Source organism: Perca flavescens, chromosome 6, assembly GCF_004354835.1.
Source record: "Perca flavescens isolate YP-PL-M2 chromosome 6, PFLA_1.0, whole genome shotgun sequence".
Lineage (NCBI taxonomy): Eukaryota > Metazoa > Chordata > Actinopteri > Perciformes > Percidae > Perca > Perca flavescens.
In genome coordinates this window covers 19,196,098-19,217,435 of record NC_041336.1, presented here as the reverse complement: position 1 = coordinate 19,217,435, position 21,338 = coordinate 19,196,098, and the positions used below count along the sequence as shown (strand labels likewise).

General features: G+C 43.3%; 1 protein-coding gene across 1 annotated transcript; it reads right to left on the bottom strand.

Annotated features, from left to right (window-relative positions):
• On the bottom strand, window positions 1-21,128 carry shc1 (SHC (Src homology 2 domain containing) transforming protein 1). The gene is given in 15 exon segments (XM_028579590.1): window positions 1-1,935; window positions 2,090-2,346; window positions 2,894-3,010; window positions 3,082-3,139; window positions 3,469-3,616; window positions 3,726-3,769; window positions 3,771-3,856; window positions 4,958-5,009; window positions 5,375-5,428; window positions 7,012-7,131; window positions 8,149-8,212; window positions 8,811-8,881; window positions 9,116-14,613; window positions 16,305-16,349; window positions 20,904-21,128. Coding segments are annotated over 13 exon segments (1,794 nt in total). The 5' UTR covers window positions 9,710-14,613; window positions 16,305-16,349; window positions 20,904-21,128; the 3' UTR covers window positions 1-1,806.
• Window positions 21,129-21,338: the final 210 nt, after the last annotated feature.

Below are 21,338 nucleotides of genomic sequence, written 5' to 3'. Positions count from 1 at the left end.
GTCTTTGTTTAACTGAGAGGCTTGTGTGAGATTCTCCTGTAGTTCACTACATTTGAATTAAGTACATAAGGTGACTGCATTGAAGTGACATGACTGCATTGAAGAAACAAGGCACAATCAAAAAGATACAAAAAAACAACAACATCATCATGAACTGAGGGAGGAAGAAGAGGAAAGGAGAAACAATAGTGTGAACTTCTCCCCCCCAGATCCTCAAAGAGTTTGTGAAAACAGCAAACTGGCTTATCATTAGCAATGCTCCAAAAACATTTATGTCCTTATGTTCAGTTACCCCCAAACGGCTTGTTTTTTTGTTTGTTTTTAGAGGACAGTATTCCCTCAAGTGATTACAAAATAAAGCAACATCACGATAATCATTTTTGCAGAGGGAAATTCATTGCTTAAACTGTTCAACATTTCTCATTGGCCAAAGTTTAAAGGGGTCTTTTTTTTAACTAATCTCCTTTGCTTTCACTCAAATTCCTATGTGAAGATATAACCCATAGATTGTCAGTGCAAACACATACTAAGAAGTCAATGAAAAGCAACAGTCGTGTTTGTGGGTGACATCAACGCACCATTTACTTTAAAATTCTCCTTTTTGATGATGTATTCAGGCACAATGACCGTAATTTTATTTATTTTTGCTCCCAATGCTGTAAGCACACAAGACAGATAACTGCTGATAAGTGTCATGGCTTTCTCTGCTGTAAGCGACCAAGTTCATGTTCTTTGGCATGACAAGTGGTGCAGACCGTGTGTTGTGTAAAGGTGCATCTGTGTTTACGGAGGATTAGGGAGATGCAGCTGTTTAGATCCAGCTCAAGAAATGAATGCTGAATGTCCAACAAGTAATGTGTGTCAAGATAACGGACGGAAAAAGAAAAGAAAAGAAAAAAAGTGTCATTGGCATAGCAGTCCCCCAGTTTTGCATACAGGCTTTCATCATCACCAGGTATCATTTCAGGGGTCAAAGTTCAAAGGTCCTTAAAAGGGGAGTGGTTGGGGGTAGTGTGGCTCTCCTGATTAGATTGGAAGCAAACTCGTTTATGCATATTCACCAGGCAAAATGTTTTCAAAGTCAGGTTTGCTGCTGAAGTGCTCCAGTGACAGTTTATGTCCGAGCCTGGGTCTGTCTCTGAAACAAAGAACCATAACCATCAAGTTTGTGTTTTGCCTAATATGCTCCAGCAACAGTCTGAGGAGGGAAATCATTTCCCTGAATGTGACAATACATGCTCTAAAGCACTAAAAATCTCATTAGATGTCCCATTTATGCTCCTTTCTTCACTTTTCAGTTCCAACTATTTTTTTTGTACAAGATTCCATTAAGTGTTCTGTTCTTTTTTTTCATGATCGGATGTTTAGATATTTTTTTTTCTCCTTAAAAAAAAAAATTGCATTCGTTTTCTGCCCTTGTCTGAAATTACCAAAGGGCTCCTCCCTGGTTCACAGTAGGCTGTTGAGAAATTGCAGCAGTGCTTCTCCGTTGTGGAGGGATCATGCGCATGATAGTTGTTGGGGGTCGAAGACTGCAGGTCACAGTTTGGCTTTCAGAAAGGACAGGAATATGTGGCAACAGCAGCAAGTGAGTGATTTTACAGAAGAACTGGTGATTTTTTTGATTTTTTGGTTTTCTTTGCAATGGTGTGTGTGCATATGTATTATTGTACATATATGTGTGTTTATTAAGTGTAGTGTTGGTGTGTGTTTATTATAGCATATGAAGTATTGTGTTTGTATTGTGTTGAATTGCTGCAGGAGTGTGTGTGTATTTGGTGGAGTATCTCATTGGTGTGTGTAACGTCAGGCCCTGTGCTCCACTGGCTGTTGCAGACACACTTCGCTACCAGCTGATACGATGGGGAGTCTGTTGTCCATGTGGTAACTGATCAGGTGACTCACACTTTCAAAGCGATGGTCTTTTGTACGGACCTAAAAAACAAACAAAAAAGTATTAAAGGCAAGTAAAAATACATGCACAAGCATGTGTCAGGAAAACACTACTTACAAAATGGCCCTTGCCCATTCATGCTTCCCCCTCCCCTTAATAATCTATCCTGCCCCTATAATATCCTCCCTGACTCACCACTCCTTCTGGGTCGACTAGTAGCAGGTGTTTAGCCTGACCCCCCTGCTGTCCCGTGAGGACGTACTGTCCGGGCGTGGTCCCAGACTCTCGCACCAGGAAGTCACCATCGCGGGTCAGCAGCCTCTCTGCTTCCCTGCGACTTAAACTACCATGGAACCAGGTCTCGCACTGCAACTGCTGCACCAGAGGGGGCGCTGTTGTCACTGAGCTTGGGCCACCGTGCCCAGAGACCCCCAGGGCATCATCAAATGGCTCTTGAAAAATAAATACACAGTTGTATGATTGTATTTATCTGTTGAAAACCTCACATGCATGTATATAGGAAAAAGATATCTTCTGCATTGCCTTTTCTATGTGAACAACATTATTTGACAGTTGCATGCTATACACTGATAGTGGACTGTGTCTTTAATGTGAAAAGCTTTACACAGTCAACCAATCATGTTACATTAAATGCCCCTGTAATAGACAAAGACACTCTAATTCCCTTATCTTGCTCCAACACTGCCTTCTGTGGGCAACTCTAGTCTTCAATCATAAGGAATGAACAGTACACAATACTCTGCTCATCTCCTCAGTCAATAATTAACACTTATTCTTTCCACATGGTTGGATTTGTGTTACCAGTAATTCTGGTCATTTTGATAACAACCCACACATCTTGTCATTTACAAGAAATCATCATCATCATCATCACCTTTTCCAGTTATTTAGTTTCCCTGCACTACTTCAGTGTTTTTTAGACAGAAGTCTAAATGATATTCCCAACACAGCATAGATAGACTGGGCAAAGGCACTTACTCATGTCAAAAGCATCTCTGTGAGCATTTCCATTAGCTGCAACTGGGGGGCGGGGTTTGTCCACATTGACATATGAAGGGTCATCAAACAGTTCCCGTCCCCCTTCTTTAGCACCCACTAGAAAACAAATAGACATCAGTGACCTTGGCATATCTTTCCGTTTTCTCACCAGACAGACAGACACTCACCTGGTATAGGAGGCAGAGGCTGCTTGTGAATGTCATTCTGGCTTGGCTGTCCATAAGGCTGCAAACACAGAAGCATATGAACAAATAATGAGTCATAGCCACATGTGGCCATACTCTTGTGTAACAAGAAATACAAACAGATTCCTATTAAAAGGGTTATAAAAGGTTTATGATGATTTGTCTACCACACACTGAGCAACTACTACTATTGCCTTTTCATTTTCTAGGCTGAGAACTAGGAAATTGTGACACATACAGTACTGTACAGTTATTAAATTCCTTACAAGTGTATCATCTCTTAACTGCAGTATGAGTACTGTTTGGGTGTGTTGAAGCATGCGTATGAGTATCTCATCCCCCTGTTGTGTTTACGTGCACTTTTCTCACCAGCGTGGCACCTGGGCGGGTCCTCATGTCAATCAGTCCACCAGGGGGAGGCTGTTTTCCAGGGAAATTATTATAGTAAGGGACGTCAGGAGGTGGAGCAGACTCATCATCTTCTTCCTCCCATGCAGAGCCGTCAAACGGAGCCATTCTAAGAAAAGGGGTGATACAAAAGCAGACACAGAAACAGAATATGGGTGACAAAATACAAACACAAGCTCAAGTTTTGGGCTCATGTTAGTGACATTTTTCACATTTACCTGTCATGAGGTGTGACCAGTTTGGGGGGGTTCTTTAGGTACTTACTGTTTGAAACGCAATTCAAAGGCCTGGCCGATGGTGCTGATGACTTCCTGGGCTAAACCCTCTGAGCACTCCAGGATATGACATGCTGAAGGAGAGGAGGCAAGAATGATTAATAAGGAAGCTGCAGCAACATGTATTTGAATGAAATATGAACTCAGCTAGCCAAATATATCGACCTGCAGTTTAATATTGTGTATGCATGCGCATTTTCAGCAACATTCATGTACATGTGCCTTGCTCAAGGACACATGGGCAGGAATTAATGACAAAGAAAGAGTGGATGTCACATGTCATGTGACTTTACCCTCTCTAGTTTGATCTTAAATTGCAGAATTGCATAGAAAACATGGACAATATTTACAGTGGTGTTGAATGCTGTTAGAACCTTAATGTACATGATGTAATTCCATTTCTTTTCACTTGCTCGTGTTAGTGTGAAACCAAGAACTGTGTTTTTTCCTCCATTCATCATTATTACATCGGCAATCAAGCCACATATAGCACATAAGCATGAATAAAGCAGAATATGCCAAACAATAAAAAAAAAAAAAAAAAAAAAAAAAAAAGGTCCTGTTCCTTGCTATGTCTATTTAGTGGTGAATGTACTGTTTCTTCCTTCACTGTGCACACTGGTTCTGTAATGTCTCAGCTCCAGTGGGCGGCATCAAATTCAAAAGGAGAGTAAAAAATGAATAGAGCCATATCATTTATTTAATAGGATTCATTTATATTTTAGTAAAATGGCTTGTTGGCATTTATTTGCCATTTATTTGAGAGGTGATGGTGCAGTGGATTTGACACATGCCTTTGGTGCAGGAGACCAGGGTTCGAATCCCACTGTGATACATCAACCAATGTGTCCCTGAGCAAGACACTTAACCCCTAGTTGCTCCAGAGGCTTGCAACCTCTGACGTATATATAGCAATTGTAAGTCGCTTTGGATGAAAGCGTCAGCTAAATGACATGTAATGTAATTTGCAGTATTTGCAGAAAGTTTTACCAGCCAATGAGATTGAATGTAGAGAGAACATTTGTAACTCATGTATAGAAGGATTATGGTCAGAGTTCTGCTCAAACCAAGGGCCTGAAAAAGTTCAACATCACTTTAATATGGTTTTGTTTTAAAGTGTCTATTTTTGTCAGATGCTGCCTGAGTGAATGTGTCATTTTGCTGTTTCTGCTCACCTCTCTGGTTGACTGGGTCTTTGGCCACATATGCTACGTACTCAGCCGTATCCTAAGGGAGACAGGGTAAGACAGTTAGGGGAGGAAGGGAAGGGGAGAAAAAAATTGAGAGGAACAAGTGAAGGGCAGGTTTAGGATAGAAATGTTTTAAAGAAGTAGAAAAAGATGAAGCAAAAGATGCAGTCTTTAAGTCGTAACAGAATTTAAAAACATACATTGAGCTGAAAGAGAAATGACAGTAAGTAACAAGATCAAGCTTGGAAGAGAAGGACTGCAAGCCAGTGAAGCAGCAATGGAGTGAGTGGCATTCATAGGAACAGACAATGACAGAAAGGCAGGAAGGAAGGTTTTGCAGGCTGAAGAAAGATGGAAAAAGGCCAGAGTGAGATTTGAGCTGAATGAGAGAGAGTGACTCACTGGGTCTCCTCCAGAGGCGAAGGAGATGGACTGCATGTGATGATTGGCGATTATCTGTGGAGAAAAAGAAAGAGACAGAGAGAGGGTAGAGGGAAGAGAGAGACAGAAGGAGAGCACGTGGGTGACATGACGTATGTGGGAAGTGAGATGAAAGCATGTGGATGGAGAGACAAATGTGGAATCATTACTCAGAAAAGTGCTTTTTCCCTACATTGAGCGGCATCAACTGCAGCAGAGATAAAAACTAAGTGGGACAATGGATGGAACACCTTTTGTCTGCAACAACCGCCCATGCTGGATCAATAAGAACATTAACACCTGCTAATGCTCAGTGAACAATATGTGGTCTACATCCAAGGCTTTATTTGTGAATGGAATACGTGCATGGCATGGGTCTTTATGCTACGTGTTATTGTGTGTGCACTGCACTGCTGTATACCATCTCCCCAAAGAACAATGTTGTTCAGCAGCTATTAACTCATAGGTGAGGATCACATCTAGTGCATGGATTCTCTGTCCATACCCGATTGGGGCAGGGCTGTAATTTTTCAAAAGTCCCCCGGGCTTGAATCGCGCAAATTTCCTGTTTTAATTTTTTTTATTAAATAGAGACCTTATAGTCTGTGTAATGTCATGAATAATGTATGGGCTGTGTAATGCTGTGTGTGACCGCCATCTTCTGGATATCTAATCAACTTACACACATGGATTAAGAAAGCAGTGGAAATTTGTGTTTTGTTTTTTTTAAAATCGGGCTCGGGCCCAAAACTGCTGCCGTTGTTCGGGTCAGGCTTAGAGAGAAACTTTGCAGGTTCAGGTAGGGTCGGGCCTGATTTTTTGGGCCCGATCATAGCTCTAATCACGTCCTGCCCTGTGGCGATGCAGGAATTTAAACGCACTGCATTGTTATTTGCACTGCATCCAGAATAAATGAGGCAAACAAAGTGTAGAAGCTCTAGATTATCTGGGCATCTCCAAAAGGTCATGACATACAGTGCGCTGATGATCAAATCACAGAAATAATACCTTGAGTTAGGTTGTGGTTTATTAAGATATTTCCTTGATGTCAAAGTCAATTTAAAATCATTTAGGTCTGTAAAATTTCAGTTAACTAAAATCTGATTATATCACTAATTCATTAATTAAAGCGTGAAAGCAGTGGGATTAATGTCCATGCATCTTTTAAAACATATCCTCTGACATGATCATACAACTAACTGTGGGCAGGTAATTCAGATTAGTAGATAATATGATCAACGATAACATATACAATACAATACATACTGAAGCAAGCTTCCAAAGACAAATAATATAACATGTTTATAATGGGGATGATAAGAAAATGTACAACAAATTGCCATTCTATAGCTCATCTTCAAAAATTAAGTATAATCCTTAAATCCACATGAAACCCCTGACATCCTCAGGTTTACTCTCCTTCAGTAAACTGCACAGGATAAGTGTTCTCTGGATACCAAACATACCTCTGGCTACAACAGAGCTCTAACAATCAGATGCATCTCTGACTCACAGTCAAATCTCTGCCGATCAGGGACAAATCTACCCAACACAGACACCGTTTTTGAGCAAAAATACACACAAAAGCAGCTACAAGAGTGAGCTGTTTTCAGTCTAACCTGTTTGCAGTCGGAGGCAAGCAGATTGAGGCTGCTGGTCGAGATGGTGAGGTTGATTGTCATGCCGGCAAACTGCAGGTTACTCTTCCCCAGGATGGATGTCATACAGCGAGAGGAAGGCTGCAAAGGACAGGGATGCGTTCCATTAAGAAACAAACAAACAAGGTGCACAAACAACAATACTTTTCTTTTTACTTCAACAATTCCCAATAGCCCATTAAGTCTTCCCTGCCTGTGCATGAGCCTGTGGGTGTATGTGTGGAAATGCCTGTGAGTGTGTGGGAGTGGAAGAACAGCTGCAATTGTGAAAGTGATCCTGTCTCCAAGGCCATCTGTGACCAATGTGGAGTAGACAGAACAGTTCACACATACTGAAGGCTGGGCCAAGAGCATCACGCAGACCACGCCAGCATTAATGTGCCAGCCCGTTTATCCCAATCCTCCTCCTGTTCTTATGGCTTTCGTCCGTATCGGTTCCAGAATATTTGGCTCACACTGTGAGAAAAACAGCATCAGGGCAGGATGCACATGCTCAGCCACATTAACCTCAGTCTAGCCAAATCAGAGGGACTAGACTAGTTTAATCTATTCTAGTTTACATCCTTTAACTGCATTTTGTCTGGTTTGCCAGACATTCCTTGGTCAAATCCTACTACGGCAACAGGCCGCTAGATTTAGCCACCTGTTTTATGGACTGTTTGGGTGGATGCTTTTAGTTTGACAGGAATACTGTGCACAGGCACACACAGTCTTTACACAGCAGACTGTTGGCTGTGTCTGCTTATCTGCAGTGCTTCTTTGGCCTGACACTGGCTCCACACAAGTTACTACTCAACCTCTCCAGCCTCCCTTGTGACAAGAGGGCGGGAAAAAGGGAGACCAGAGAGTGATTGGTAATTACCTGCGAGTAGCCCCCTAACCGCAGAAGTGTACAGTCATCCTAAATCAAAATCTATGTGTGTGTGTGTGTGTGTGTGTGTAAGGGAGAGTGTGTGACTAAATAGCCAACTGACCACAGAGTGGACAATCAAGCTAAATCTAGCTCTTATCCAACAAACCCTTCCCACTGCCACCCACTTAAGCCGCATAAATAAATAATGCTCTGTAAGGGTGTGTGCTAGTGTACATGCTGTGTACCTTTCTCCTGCGCTGGGCTCCTTTGGCTCCGGGCACGGCCTCGCACACCACAGAGATTGCCTCCCTGCAACATCGACAACATGCAAGTGTTGCAATAGCATGTCATTTACCCCCACACCTTTCCCCTGAATCACAATTATTTGGATTAAATGAGATCTGGCAGTGGGTGATTGAATTTATCCCCCCTAAACTGTGCTCGTCTTTGCCATGGAGACAAACATTACCACGGAAACCAAAAGGAAACCACCAGGATTCCAGAACATTCTAATTTAGGGGCAGTGAAGGCCGCACGCACGCACACACACACACACACACACACACACACACACACACACACACACACACACACACACACACACACACACACACACACACACACACACACACACACACACACACACACACACACACACACACACACACACACACACACACACACACACACACACACACACACACACACACACACACACACACACACACACAGAGAGAGAGAGAAACAGGCAAGCCAGGAAAAAAGAGCAGAAGCTGGACAGAAGCATATGAGAGGTGAGTGGTATGTCTCTAAGTCTGACCACACTTTTACCATCTTGCCCCCCACATGCACAAACAAGAAATTGAATGGCAGAAGCCAGTAACCGATGAGCAGTGTGTAATCTCACCTCGTGACCTGAGTTCTGGTGTTAAAGTCCAGCGCTCGCATTGACTGTAGCACCTCCACGCAACCCATGTACTGCCCAGGAAACAGGAAGGCAACACATTAGCATCAGACATATCCTGCATGTCTGTCCCATCGGACAGATAGAACACAACAGATGAAGAAAGCAACAGCGGTTTCCTGTTTTCAGTTTCAGTTTCTAAAAATGTGAATGAAGGTGTGTATATTTGCAAAGAAACTGTCTGGAAAAAGGGATGTGTAATTATGTATTTTAAGTTAAGGGTTAGTGAGAGTGTGCCAGTCACGTACCCGTACACTGTAGGAAACACCGGCAGTGCTGACCACATTGTCGGAGTGCAGCCAGCCGCGGGTGGGCTTGTTGACAAAGGAGCCATGGCGCGTCCACTCATCTCCTCCAAGCTGCCCTCCTTCCACCCGTGCCCTCCTGGACGCCCCTCCCAGCCGGTTCATATCCTGCAGAGGAGGTCGAGGAGGGGGAGAAGGAGCGGTTAAAGGGGGAATTGGGTGATGAAATGGAGGGGAGGAGCTAGAGCTGCTCCGGTCATCCCCAGAGGACTCAACAGGGGCATGTGGCTGCTGTGGCCTGCTCGAGGCCTTGAGTCCTGGGAGAAGAGTGGCAGAGACACCCAGGCGAAGGGATCCCATCCTGGGGAAGAAGGAGCAGAGGGTGGTAGGGCTGTTCTCAGCTGGGCGGGGAGAAGAGGGGGCCAAGATGGGAGTGAGAGACGAGGAGGATAGAGAAGAAGGTAAACCAGGGGAGGGAGTGAGCGGGGTGGCAGGACTGGAAGGAGGGAACGATGATGGATTGGAGTTTGTTTCATCAGTTGAGCTCAGCGATTCACTCCGAAAGTGGGTGTACTTGGTTTTTGGGACAAGCTCCATAATGAATCTGCAGTGTCCGTTTTTATATCCGCACAAGTCCACACAGGCTCTAGTGATTCAATCAAAGTCTCTTTGTCTCAGTATTCAAAGTCATCTGTCTGTCTCCGTCAGCGTAAGTGCGGCATCCATCTGTCTGGTTGTCTGTCCTCCACTCATTACCAGGCAGCCGAAACCAAACTGCTTTAAAACCGGCTTTTCCCACAATGAAAGCAGAATGAGAAAAGGCGCAGAGGAAAAGTGGGATGTCCCAGTTAACGGCAGAATGCAGATGAAAAAGTTAGTTTGTAGTGCACCAGTGCAGATCATGTTGTCAGCAGTTCACTTTTGAATCCGCATGAATGTTCATTGTGTTCCCAGGGACTGATGATGGCACAGTCTTAGCTCTCCACAAAGTGTTCATCTTGGTGTTTTTGCCATAATGTAAAACAATATCTGTGAGTATCTTGTCTTAACTTAATAGCCTCTCAGGGAAGGCCAGCTATCCAGCTGTCGGCAGCACCATGGAGAATCAACACAAGTGATTGTCTCTCAACGCCCCCTTGCATGTGTGTCTTACTGCACTGACGGGTGCGCTCTTGTACGTGATGTGTTTACATGCGTGTGAGGCAGTATAAACCTTCCCTGCCCACAATGCTTCTTAGATTATCTGTGTGTGTCTGTGTGTTGTCGTGCACACAGGCGTGCATGTGTGAAGCAGCTCCCCTTGGTAGCTCTATCCTGCTTGACACAGACCCACAAAACTCCTATTAGCAGCCAATGAGGGGATCACAAGGGGGCTGCGCGCACGAACACGGCAGCAACACACGTAATGCACAGCTCCTATTGGTCGATACCACAGTGAGCACCTGCAGAGCTCAATGAAGCCCAGAACTGCTAAAAAAAGAGAGAGGAGGCTTACGGATATATGGCTAGAATCCAACGCAGCACACTTTCTTTAACGCCTACTTTCAAGTGCATCATATTCTCAAATCTCTCATAGGATTCCTCTTTTATTCCCTCTCTCTCTTCCTCCAAATGGTTGTTCTTGTCCCCTCTGAATGGCCCTCGCTCTCTCCCTCCCTGCGTCTCTTTCGTCCTCTTCTTCTCTCCTCTTCCAGATTACTTCTGGCACAGCCTTGTTCCCTTTCTCTGCACTCTTTCCACCCTTCTCTCCGTCTCCTCTCTTCTCCTGGAAGCCCTCTCTCTTCCTCCACACAATGTACTCTGCCAATCTCTGTCTCTCCAACGCCTCCGCCCTCTCCCGCGCCACCACTTCCTCTCTCCTCTTCCAGATGATCTCTCGTTCGCCCTCACCCCCTCCCTCGTATGCTCGCCCGTTCTCCAGGCTGTCCTGTTTAACAGTACCCCAGTCTAATATATTAATTGTAAGCTCTAACTTTCTGCCTCTCTAACTTTAAGATTAGGAATGGCTAAAGGCTAAACATGGTCACCTAGTTAGACACCAGTAGAAAGGAAAAAAAGTAAGTACTTAAGACTGGGCCGGCAGAGTTGAGCCCGTCCCTGACTGAAGTTCCTGATATGGCTAAAACAAGTGAGGCTGCCTTGGTTCAAGTGTGTTTTCTAAAACTGGCCACCTTGGTTAGGATGCAGGTTTTTTTCTGGAGCACCATTAGATAGTGGTATGTTGAGTCTGAGATGTTGTTTGTCTGGTACAGTGACAGACACTGCACTAGCACGGTGGTGATGTAACACTAGAGAATGTAGGTCATTGGCTGATGACGACTACCGGTGGGCTTGTTGTGATGGTAATGAGACCTGATTTGTTCGGTTTGAACTCCCAACCCAGGGTTCCCTGAATGGTGCTGGATGCTCATCAAAGTTGAACGTGAACTCACTCGCCCAGCTGGAAATGCTCATTTAAAACCGCAACTCTGTTGTTGCTGATCTCTCTATGCACCTCTCCTCTCACCCGGTTACTTTATTACTGCCTGGTTTGGATAACAAGCCCAGATTATAGTCCGTTACCTGAGACATGAGCGTTAACACAGCCCCATATGATATGAACAAGCCAAGTGTTATATTCTCAAACTGCTTTCTTTCTTATCTAAGGCAGGGCTTCTCAAGCAGCAGGTTAGCTCTCAAATCAATTACAAACTACTGTAAAGACACGCCATAACAGCTCATATTCTGCATAGTCCAACCTAAAAGGCAAACAACACTCTGTTTACAGTTAACAGTCTTCCCCAGCGTACCAAAGTCTCACAAACAAAACTGTCTGCAGCAGTTTAACCTCAGTAGGAGGCACTGCTACACCTACAGTCTTGAGACAAGCTGGCTGGCCTGCACCTCAGTGCTGTTTACGCGCTAGTCACATTTACAATCCCTTGACCTTTACTCCCTCAAAAGGAAAGCAAGGTTTACACAGACCTTGCATGGACCACTTACACAACGTTGTAAATTTGGCACTGATGTATCAATGATGCCAAGTGAGAGGGTTGATTTTTCCACACGCTAACATTTCAGAACTTAAAACTGTGTCTGAAGTAAAGCGAACCAGCTTGTAGTGGGTGCTGGACGCACGGCAAAGGAACAGTCGCCTACACCAGTCTAGCACCACAGAGGGATTGTCTAGCAATTCTAGCTAGTCATCCATCTGGTCTTGGCTAAAAAGCACCATGGAGGATCCAGTCACACTCTCGCACTGCCAGACAGGCTGGGATGATCTCCAGAAAGCTGTAAAGAATTATGGCTGGAAAAGTCACAAAAGACACTCAGTATTTGGACAATCAAAGAACATGCAGAACAGACAAAACACTCCGTCACACCCCTAATAAAACCAGAAATTAGTGTTGAGGATATTAGCGCTGAAAAAGGCAAAAGATCCAACAGTAATGGGCACAACAGAGAAAAATCCAGGTGTGTTCTCATACACCAGGGTTCCGAAATGTTCTAGGAGCAGAGTTAACCCTCGTCCTGTCCGAGGATGTTTTAGTGCACAGAACACAGTGTAGGTCAGGTGACTGCAGAGGAAAGGAACCTCTACATGAGAATAAATCCTGAGTCACCTACACACAGACAGTAAAAGGACCGGACTGTCACAAACATAGCACACCTAATGATCAGTGAGTAATGGCCTTGAGGCCGACCAGCTGCACATGATGCTGTATGTACAAGTGAAACTAGTATGATTATCTCATGTATCCAGTCATTCCAGTCAGCTTGACTGATGAAGATGGTAGTTGATAAAGGTGGGATCAGGACAAGCGGGGCTGCGCCGACTCGCACTAGAGTAAAATGGAATGGGGAGGGGGAGACAGGTGACCTGAAACAACCCTGATTCTCGGAGACTGCTACGCTCCGCATAGACAAAGAAAGAAAAAAAGTCTAAAAACTGCAAACAACCATAGACTTATCAAGTCTACCGCTTCGCATCTACTAAATACAAACAATTAGCTAATAGAACAGCACCGGTTTGAAAAGATAAAACAAGGAAAAAGAAATTTTACATCTGGTTCTGTCTGCAGCTGCTGCCCGTTGCTATGGCAACAGACATTAAAAGAGATGCCTGCGGAGGATATATACCGAGAGGTCCTGACAACCGCAGAAATCTTCAGACAAAGACCCAAAACTGCTTTGTCAAATCACATGACAGCAATTAGTTGCTGCATCAAAGGCTCCACATTAGAGCTTTGTTTTCAGCCAACAGGAGGATAAACTAACGACTCCTAGAAAGATCAATAGGTTTCAGGAAATGATCAAAGTTTGACCGGCGTCGCGCCAGCCATAAAACCCCAATCAATGTTGACATCCCATGTCGGCTGCATGCACTGACTCCAACTAGGGCATTTAAAACTGTCTGATATTATTTCAAGAGAGCAATAATCACTTTCCTAATAACAGTATAAACAACAACTACACTAACCACAACACTGATGTTTAGAAAACTTGCATTAAAACCTGAATATCTTGTGCAGCAGCTAACAAAGATAATGATTGTATAACATCCTGCAGAATATGCTCATAGAGAATAGAAAATCATAAGTCACAAAGAGAGTCTATATTTACAAAAAACAAAAGTCTAATCAATTTCCCTAAGAGTTTTTTAATGAATGGCAAAGCATAGATAGTTCCTTTTTTTGGTTTAAAAAGCATACAGTTGATAATCCACGGTAATCATCTAAAGCCGGGCTCCATATTCACATGAGAATCACATTAATGTTTAAACAGCCTCAGACTGTCCGGTCATCCGTTCTCTCCTTCCTCTTTCTGGCTCTCCGTCCGTCCACTCCCTGAAAAACGTGCTTCTCCTCTGATCCACTCTTCCGCTCGATTAATTCACAAAGTCACTGCCGGCAGCTCCTCTCCATCTATTCTCTCCTCCGTTTGGCTGCCTCCTCTTTCCTTTACTTCCCTCCTCTCTCTCACTCTCTCGCTCTTTCAGCAGATGGTGAAATGGCAGTGCTGCCAGGATGGACAATGGCACTCCTTCATTGTGCTCCTCTTCTCCCCTCACGCCTGTCTCTCATTCCCACTTTCCTTTCACCTCTGTCTGTTAGAGGGACGGGCACGCTGTCTGTTCTCCCCTCCCCTCCTCCCAGTCTGGGTGGGTGATGCTGCCTCCCATTTTCTCTCTGACAGTCTCTCCCTCTCCCTCTCTCTCTCGCTCTCTCACACACACACACACACACGGCGGCTGCCACTGCCCTCCCCACCTCCCTTTCTCCCATCCTACCTCCTTCCTGTTTCCTTCCCTTCCCCCCACCTCTCTGCAGCCTGACTCGTTTAACAGTGTACATGTGCAAGACGCTGCGCCCCTGCACATTAATGCACACACTCCAAGGGGAGATGGAGATGTCGAAGAAGGGAGGAAGAAAGGGGGGGGGTGTTTGTGTGTGCATGTGTTTGTGAGGGGGGGTTGTCCATGTTGGCTATTCAAGTCTCCTCTCTCATTCATGTTTGGTAACCTGAGAAAGAGGAAGAGAAAAAAGAGAGAGAGGGAGGATGGAGACAGACAGACAGAGGAAGAGGGTTCACCCGCCCTCTATTGGCTGTGCAGATTGTGATATGAGGTCACTCTATATAACCTTGATGAAAGTGGACAAATTAAAAACGTAAACAATAAGATTTTCACTCACATGATAAGCATATGTTACTAGAACTCTCTAGGAGAAAAGGACGAACACAATAACAATTGAGTGATTCTATAGAGGAAAAACAGAAAGCAGAGATCCCACAGATCAGGTCCAGACATTCAAGCGTATCTGATGAGAAGGCAAGGCGGTGTTGCAGAAAGCTGAATAAATCACCCTTGGAGTGGAAAAGGTACACAGCAGAGTGTATAGAAAGCAGTCCTCAAATAAAACCCCAAAATGCAGTCCCTGCAGTACTACGTTTGACCACACACAACACCATCATGTAGTCAAGTGTGAAGGATCCAAATCAGATAACTGCAAAGAAGTAGTGTCATCCATCACCGTACACCACACAGTGAGTGGTGGTGATTGGTGTAGGCAGCCCCCTCCACCCGTAGCCTACAACATGCCTGTAACCAGTGAAACACATGACACAATGTGGCTTAGGGTTGACAAAAAGATAATTTTGTATTCTTTGAGAACTTTATATATTTTAGTAAGTGAATCATATGTGCTATCCGGAATTTATATTAAAAATATTCACTCGGTCGTTTATTACGTTACATCCAACTAAAACTAATGCCATCTACTGCAACAATCTTGCAAACAATTTTACCAACATGAAGGATATAAATTTTAATTTTTTACGCAATACATTTCAACAGCACCACAAACTGCAGCCTCCACAAAAGGACCATTACGTTTAATCAACACCTCTTTAAAACAGTTCAAACTAAAACTGAACATAACAACCTTAATGAAGGGAGGATTTATTGCAGGACTAACAATAACTCACTCAAACCACAATATATTTACATACACAGGGCTGCACAATTACACATGCATGATTGCACCAAGGCTTTAACTTCCAGTTTCACATGATTGTAGAATACTGGCATAGCTATATTCAAATATTTATTTTAGACTGCTGCAGGGGGAAACTTTTAAATCATATAAGATGCCAAAGGTGTAATAAAAATAGTTCTGTTTTCTGTGTACTACTGTATACTGCTGCTAAGAAACCAATCTAAATGTGTCACACAAAGCTCCACTTTTTCATTTCAGTCTTAAAACTTAATTTAATAAAGTTGAATTATGATGAATTGAAAATCGAGAACACTTTAATTCACGATATATTTAAAAAAAAATGAATCCGACTGAATTTTGTGAATTATTACACCCCTTCTAAAAACTGCAGTCAGGTTCACAATATCTAAAAACCTAATTTAGAGCATTGTGGCTGTAATCATGCAGCCCTAATTGTACACTTCCTTGACTAAAATCCCAATATTTAACCCTCTTAAGGATAAGAGGGCCAAGTGATTACTTCCAAGAAAGTTTGCTTATTTTATCTGTCTTTCAAACCTCTCATCAATCTCTAAATACTATTATAACTACTGATTTACATATTAGATGAGAGTTTTGAACTTTCTTTTTGACACTGTGGTGAGAAAATGTAACCCCTTTGCCACTGTGTCACGCTGTGTTTTTGATTAGCTGCTTGTATCATTTGAATGTCTTACCATATATTCCATTGGCCAACACAGGCTGCCTGTGAGTCTGTAACCCTAAAAACACCAAACTGCACATCAGCATACTGTACAGACATACACACAAAAATGAAGGAGACAATCACAACGCGCTCCAATACCACCCTTGCAGCTACTTGACTCCCAGCATTCTTAGCTCCCAGGATCAGCTGTGGAGAGGGTCATGGGACCTTCTTCATATAAATGGCCCAGTTGGTTAGGCACACAGACACACAACATTGGCATAAGACAGAGATAGAGCGAGATTGAGTGGTAGAAAGTGACAGAAAGTGAGAGAAGAAAAGAGGGGCCGTAATCCAGTGTGCATGTTGAAACACACTGTGGAATGAAAGGAATTAACTGAAAGGGCCGCATGTGTAGGATGTCTGTCTCGGCATGCTCAATGCGAGTCAGCGAGTGTGCGTTTTGGTTCTATGCAGTAGATGGAATAACTGTGGAAGCTGCAGCTAGTCAGTATATGCAAGATGAAACAGTCAAGAGATGGGCCGAGACAGAGCTCTGTTTGGATCTAATGCACACGCTGCAGGGCCATATCTGCTGTCTGCTCTTATCTGTCTGTGTCTGTGTGTGTGTGTGTGTGTGTGTGTGTGTGTGAGTGTGAGTGTGAGTGTGAGTGTGTGTGTGTGTGTGTGTGTGTGTGTGTGTACACACACTAGGCCAAAAAATGAGCGTAGATGAGTAGACGAGCCTTGTCGCTGACCTTTTCCCTACAGGACTGCTGCCAGCCGGAGATGCTGTCTAACATCAGTTCACATTACGGAGACCAGAAAGACAATGATGAAAACAATGAGCACAGAAGGAACAGCGGGAGGGTGGGTGTGTAACTGACAAAGGATTGGAAAAGACGTGCACACACACCCGTACAGACAGACAGCAAAATGGCAATCAAATTTTCAAAAATTAGGGGTGAGGGTGAACATTAGATTAGACAGGCATTCAGCAGGAGGCCTATCTGCTGGCTTCATAGCTCACCACGCACACAGCAAACATGTGAGCTGGCTATTTTGGGTCGCACCAACCCCCGCCTCCTTCACCACCCCCTCTAACCACACTCCCACATCTCTATCTCCTTCCATCATTCCCTTCCTGCTGCTACTCTCTGCCTCCCTCCACTTACAACTTCCCCATTGCTTCAACAGTTTATTGGTCATAAAACAGTGCCATTTCTTTACTTAAATTTACAGCCAAACACTTTCTGACTTCCAACTGAAATGCATCCGTAGCATCGAGTATTGAAACTGTCAAGTGCCAAAGGCTAGCAGGAAATGCTTTGTCAGGTCTTGTTTAATTTCAGCAGTGTCTCTTTCTGTATGGCTGGTTGTGCTAAAACATTACAGGCAGCTGTGTTTAGGAAGTTTGGCATGTTTTGTGAAAAAAAAAAAAAAAAAAAAAGGGTTAAGTAAGGTATCTAAAAAAGTACGGTTTTGTATACATTTTACATGACATGTATTAATTTGGATAACACTTTTGTCAAATGAGTACAACATACAAATGAGGTGCAATCCAATACACAGTGGATCAAGGAGAAGCATCTGTTCCATATTCCACGGGACATGTATTGGATTGGCAACAGTATAAAAAAAATGTCATTACAATACCCAGTCCTATTCGACTTACCCAGGCTTTCATTTACCAGGTTGACGTGAACATTAACACAACTCAAAGAAAACTGAATGGAGGCGGTTTCATTCATTCATTCATTCCATCATACATACTGATTACATCTTTTTAAAAAACAGAACAGGTTTACAAGTTCCTGCTTTTCAGCTGCTCAAATTACAGTTGCTTTTAATCGCTGTTTTTTTAAATAGTTTTATATCCAATTTTACCTACTTTGCATGGTTATGTCACTCAGTATTTGCAGAGCAGTTATATATGTCAGTGTCTTGAGTGTTATCCTAATATTATTGGTGATTTATTATTCTCTGAATTCGGTCTAAGGAACAATCTAGAGCATAAAACAGTGATAACAGCTCTACCAGGGACACACCAGGAAATCAGAATAAAGTCTGCTCCAGACCTGATATTAACCCTAGGTGACCTTTCTTGGTGGAGGTACAAATTCAATCTCACACCCAACACGTTACCTAAGGCTAGACATGGGTGGAGGGGCCCTGATCTGCAAAAAGATGGTGACTTCAAAAAACGCAATCTTCTGCATAAAAAGAGATTGACCCCGATAAAGACATCAAGACATTTCTCAACTTAAAGTACACGACACAACATATCTATACTATTAATTATATTCAATCAGAGCCAGCCAGTCCAAAAATATGAGTTAAGTTCTGCTTTTTGTAAATAATCCAAGCTACACTCTCTTCTCATTTTTAATATCGTACAGGACAGGACTTTAAATCAGACTGTGGTTCACATAATGCACCAAGCACTGAGCATGTTGCACTCCGGCAAGCAGTGCAGGAGGAAACGCAGCTGAGGCTCTGTCCCATTGTGTAGAGGTAGCGACGGACAACCACATGCTACGACCTCAAAAACAAACTCCTCCAGTTTGTTTCCAGAACACACTCGCACACATCTCAACATACCCCCACACCGGCAGACAGACTGATATAGTACACACATCAGACAAAGACAAACACATCCTCACATGGACACACACACACACACACACACACACACACACACACACACACACACACACACACACACACACACACACACACACACACACACACACACACACACACACACACACACACACACACACACACACACACACACACAGTCCTGTCAACAGCTTTGACAACTTTTAAGCAGCTTAGTACCTTGCCTCTCTGTTTTTATCAATAGCCAACTATCACAAGACTAATTCAAGGCTAATATCAGCAGTGCTAACATTCAGTGCTAACAAAAAATGACTTGTGTATGTCTGTGAGAGTATGGCTATGTGCACAAGCGCACACACCTGTCAAAGTGAAGCTGCAACAATCACAAGTGTCACGCTGCACCGTCAATCAAGACGAAAGCTTTAACCAGTGACTGATACGGTTTGAGCAGAATTGGACAGATCCAATTTTAATCAAGTGGATTTTGGATTCTGTCAATGTTGTGATAGAGATGGCCAAGATGCTTTGGTTTGACTGACATATTGTGTCTCAGACTGTCTTTCCCATTTGTGTTGTTTTTTGCTTGTGTGTAGGGTATGTGTGTGTAGGTGCAAGTGTCTTGTTTGTCTGGCTCCTGGCATGTGTCTGAATCAACCATTTTTTCAGATCAGCTGTTGGAACTTCTCTTCCGCTCTATTTCATCAGCGGAGATAACTTCCATCATATCATTTCATGTCAGGGGGCGGCTGGCCTGAGCGGTGTGGCTGACCATGATAAGAGCACTGAGCCCACTGCTTTCAGTCGCCTCAATCATCTCCCATACCCTTGAGTCCGTGTCCATAATATTCTGTCTGTCCTTCACTCATTTACAGTGAACTTTAACTCTGTCACAGTGACCCTGTTTCAACACTTTTGAGGTGTGTTTTGCTGATCGGTCTCTGTAGATATGCTTGACACAGTAGAAATAGTAGAGCAAAGCTGTAAATTTGCTGCATGACTGTATACAGATGTGTGTGTGTGTGTGTGTGTGTGTGTGTGTGTGTGTGTGTGTGTACTGATATACACATATAGCTTATTTCACTGATAATTTACAACAACATGAAGAGATTTAGCTCAACTCTGACACTACCAGGACCATTTTCATAGACTTTAGTTTCAAGGCTCCAACTAACAATTATTTGTATTATTCATATATATATATATATATATATATATATCATTTTGTCTATAAAAAGTCTGAGAAAAGTGAAAAATCAGAATTTTTCAAAAGGTGACTTATTCAAATGAATTGTTTTAGGTGACCAACAGTCCAAGATGCAAATACTTTCAGTTGATTATCATATAAAACAAACAAAAGCAGAAAAGCTACATTAAAGAAGATGAACCCAGCAATTGTTTGACTTTTTTGTTGTTGCATTAAACAGTTAATAGAGGTCCATTGACTAATCAATGCATATTGTCAGCTCTGACTCATTTAGGGAATATGGCTGTGTATACTAGATAGCTAAGGAGCATTTTAGTGAGCTATTCTCTATTCATTTAGACTACCGAAGTTTGAGGCCACTCAGTTGACTTCTCATCATTGCCCATTTTAAACTAAATAACGTTACAATTATTTCACAGTGACTGTGCTGTGTTTTCTACAATGTTTCTCAACTGGCAGCTACTGAGACTTTAAGCTCAAATAACACTTGAAAAGTCGTCTGACAGGACGAACACAATTACCATGTATGCTAATGTGTGACCAGCCCAGTCTGATCAGGAGCAGCATTTTTTTTTTTTTTACAGTAACCCGACAGGCTACACTACTGTTCCGTCTTAATATATTGTATATATATAACACAAGACAGAACAATGCTTGCCTACGGACACCACGAAAACAGTACCTATTTCCGCAAACTTTTGATATGTAGGTACAATTACTGCGGCACACTGACGCACAGCACGCAGCAGAGTCACTACAAACCATGACCCAAAAAAGTGTGGTCAACTTTAACGAGAAACTTACCAGCTCTGTTCCTCCTTTTCTCTCGAATTGCTCCCCCTGCTCACCAAGCTGTTGCTGCACAAACTTCCGCTTAATTGTATTTAACAGGACAAAAAGACGATGATTTTGTCCGCCTAGTGCCTAAAAGTTTTCAGAAACTTCATAACAGATTTTTCTAAACTTATTCTTTCCTCTCCCTTTGCTTCCCTTCCTCCTCCCCCTGCCTCCCCCTCCACGGTCACGACATAAGCCACTTCCGCGAACAAATGGCAACGTCATCTGGCCGCGGATTGTGTGTGTGTGTGTGCGTGTGTGTGTGTGTGTGTGTGTGTGTGTGTGTGTGTGTGTGTGTGCGTGCGTGCGTGCGTGTGTGTGTGTCTGTGTGTCTGTGTGTGTGTTTGTGGCCCTGTTTTGCACCTGGCTCATTCAGTGCACATTGCGCAAAAGTAGAAAACC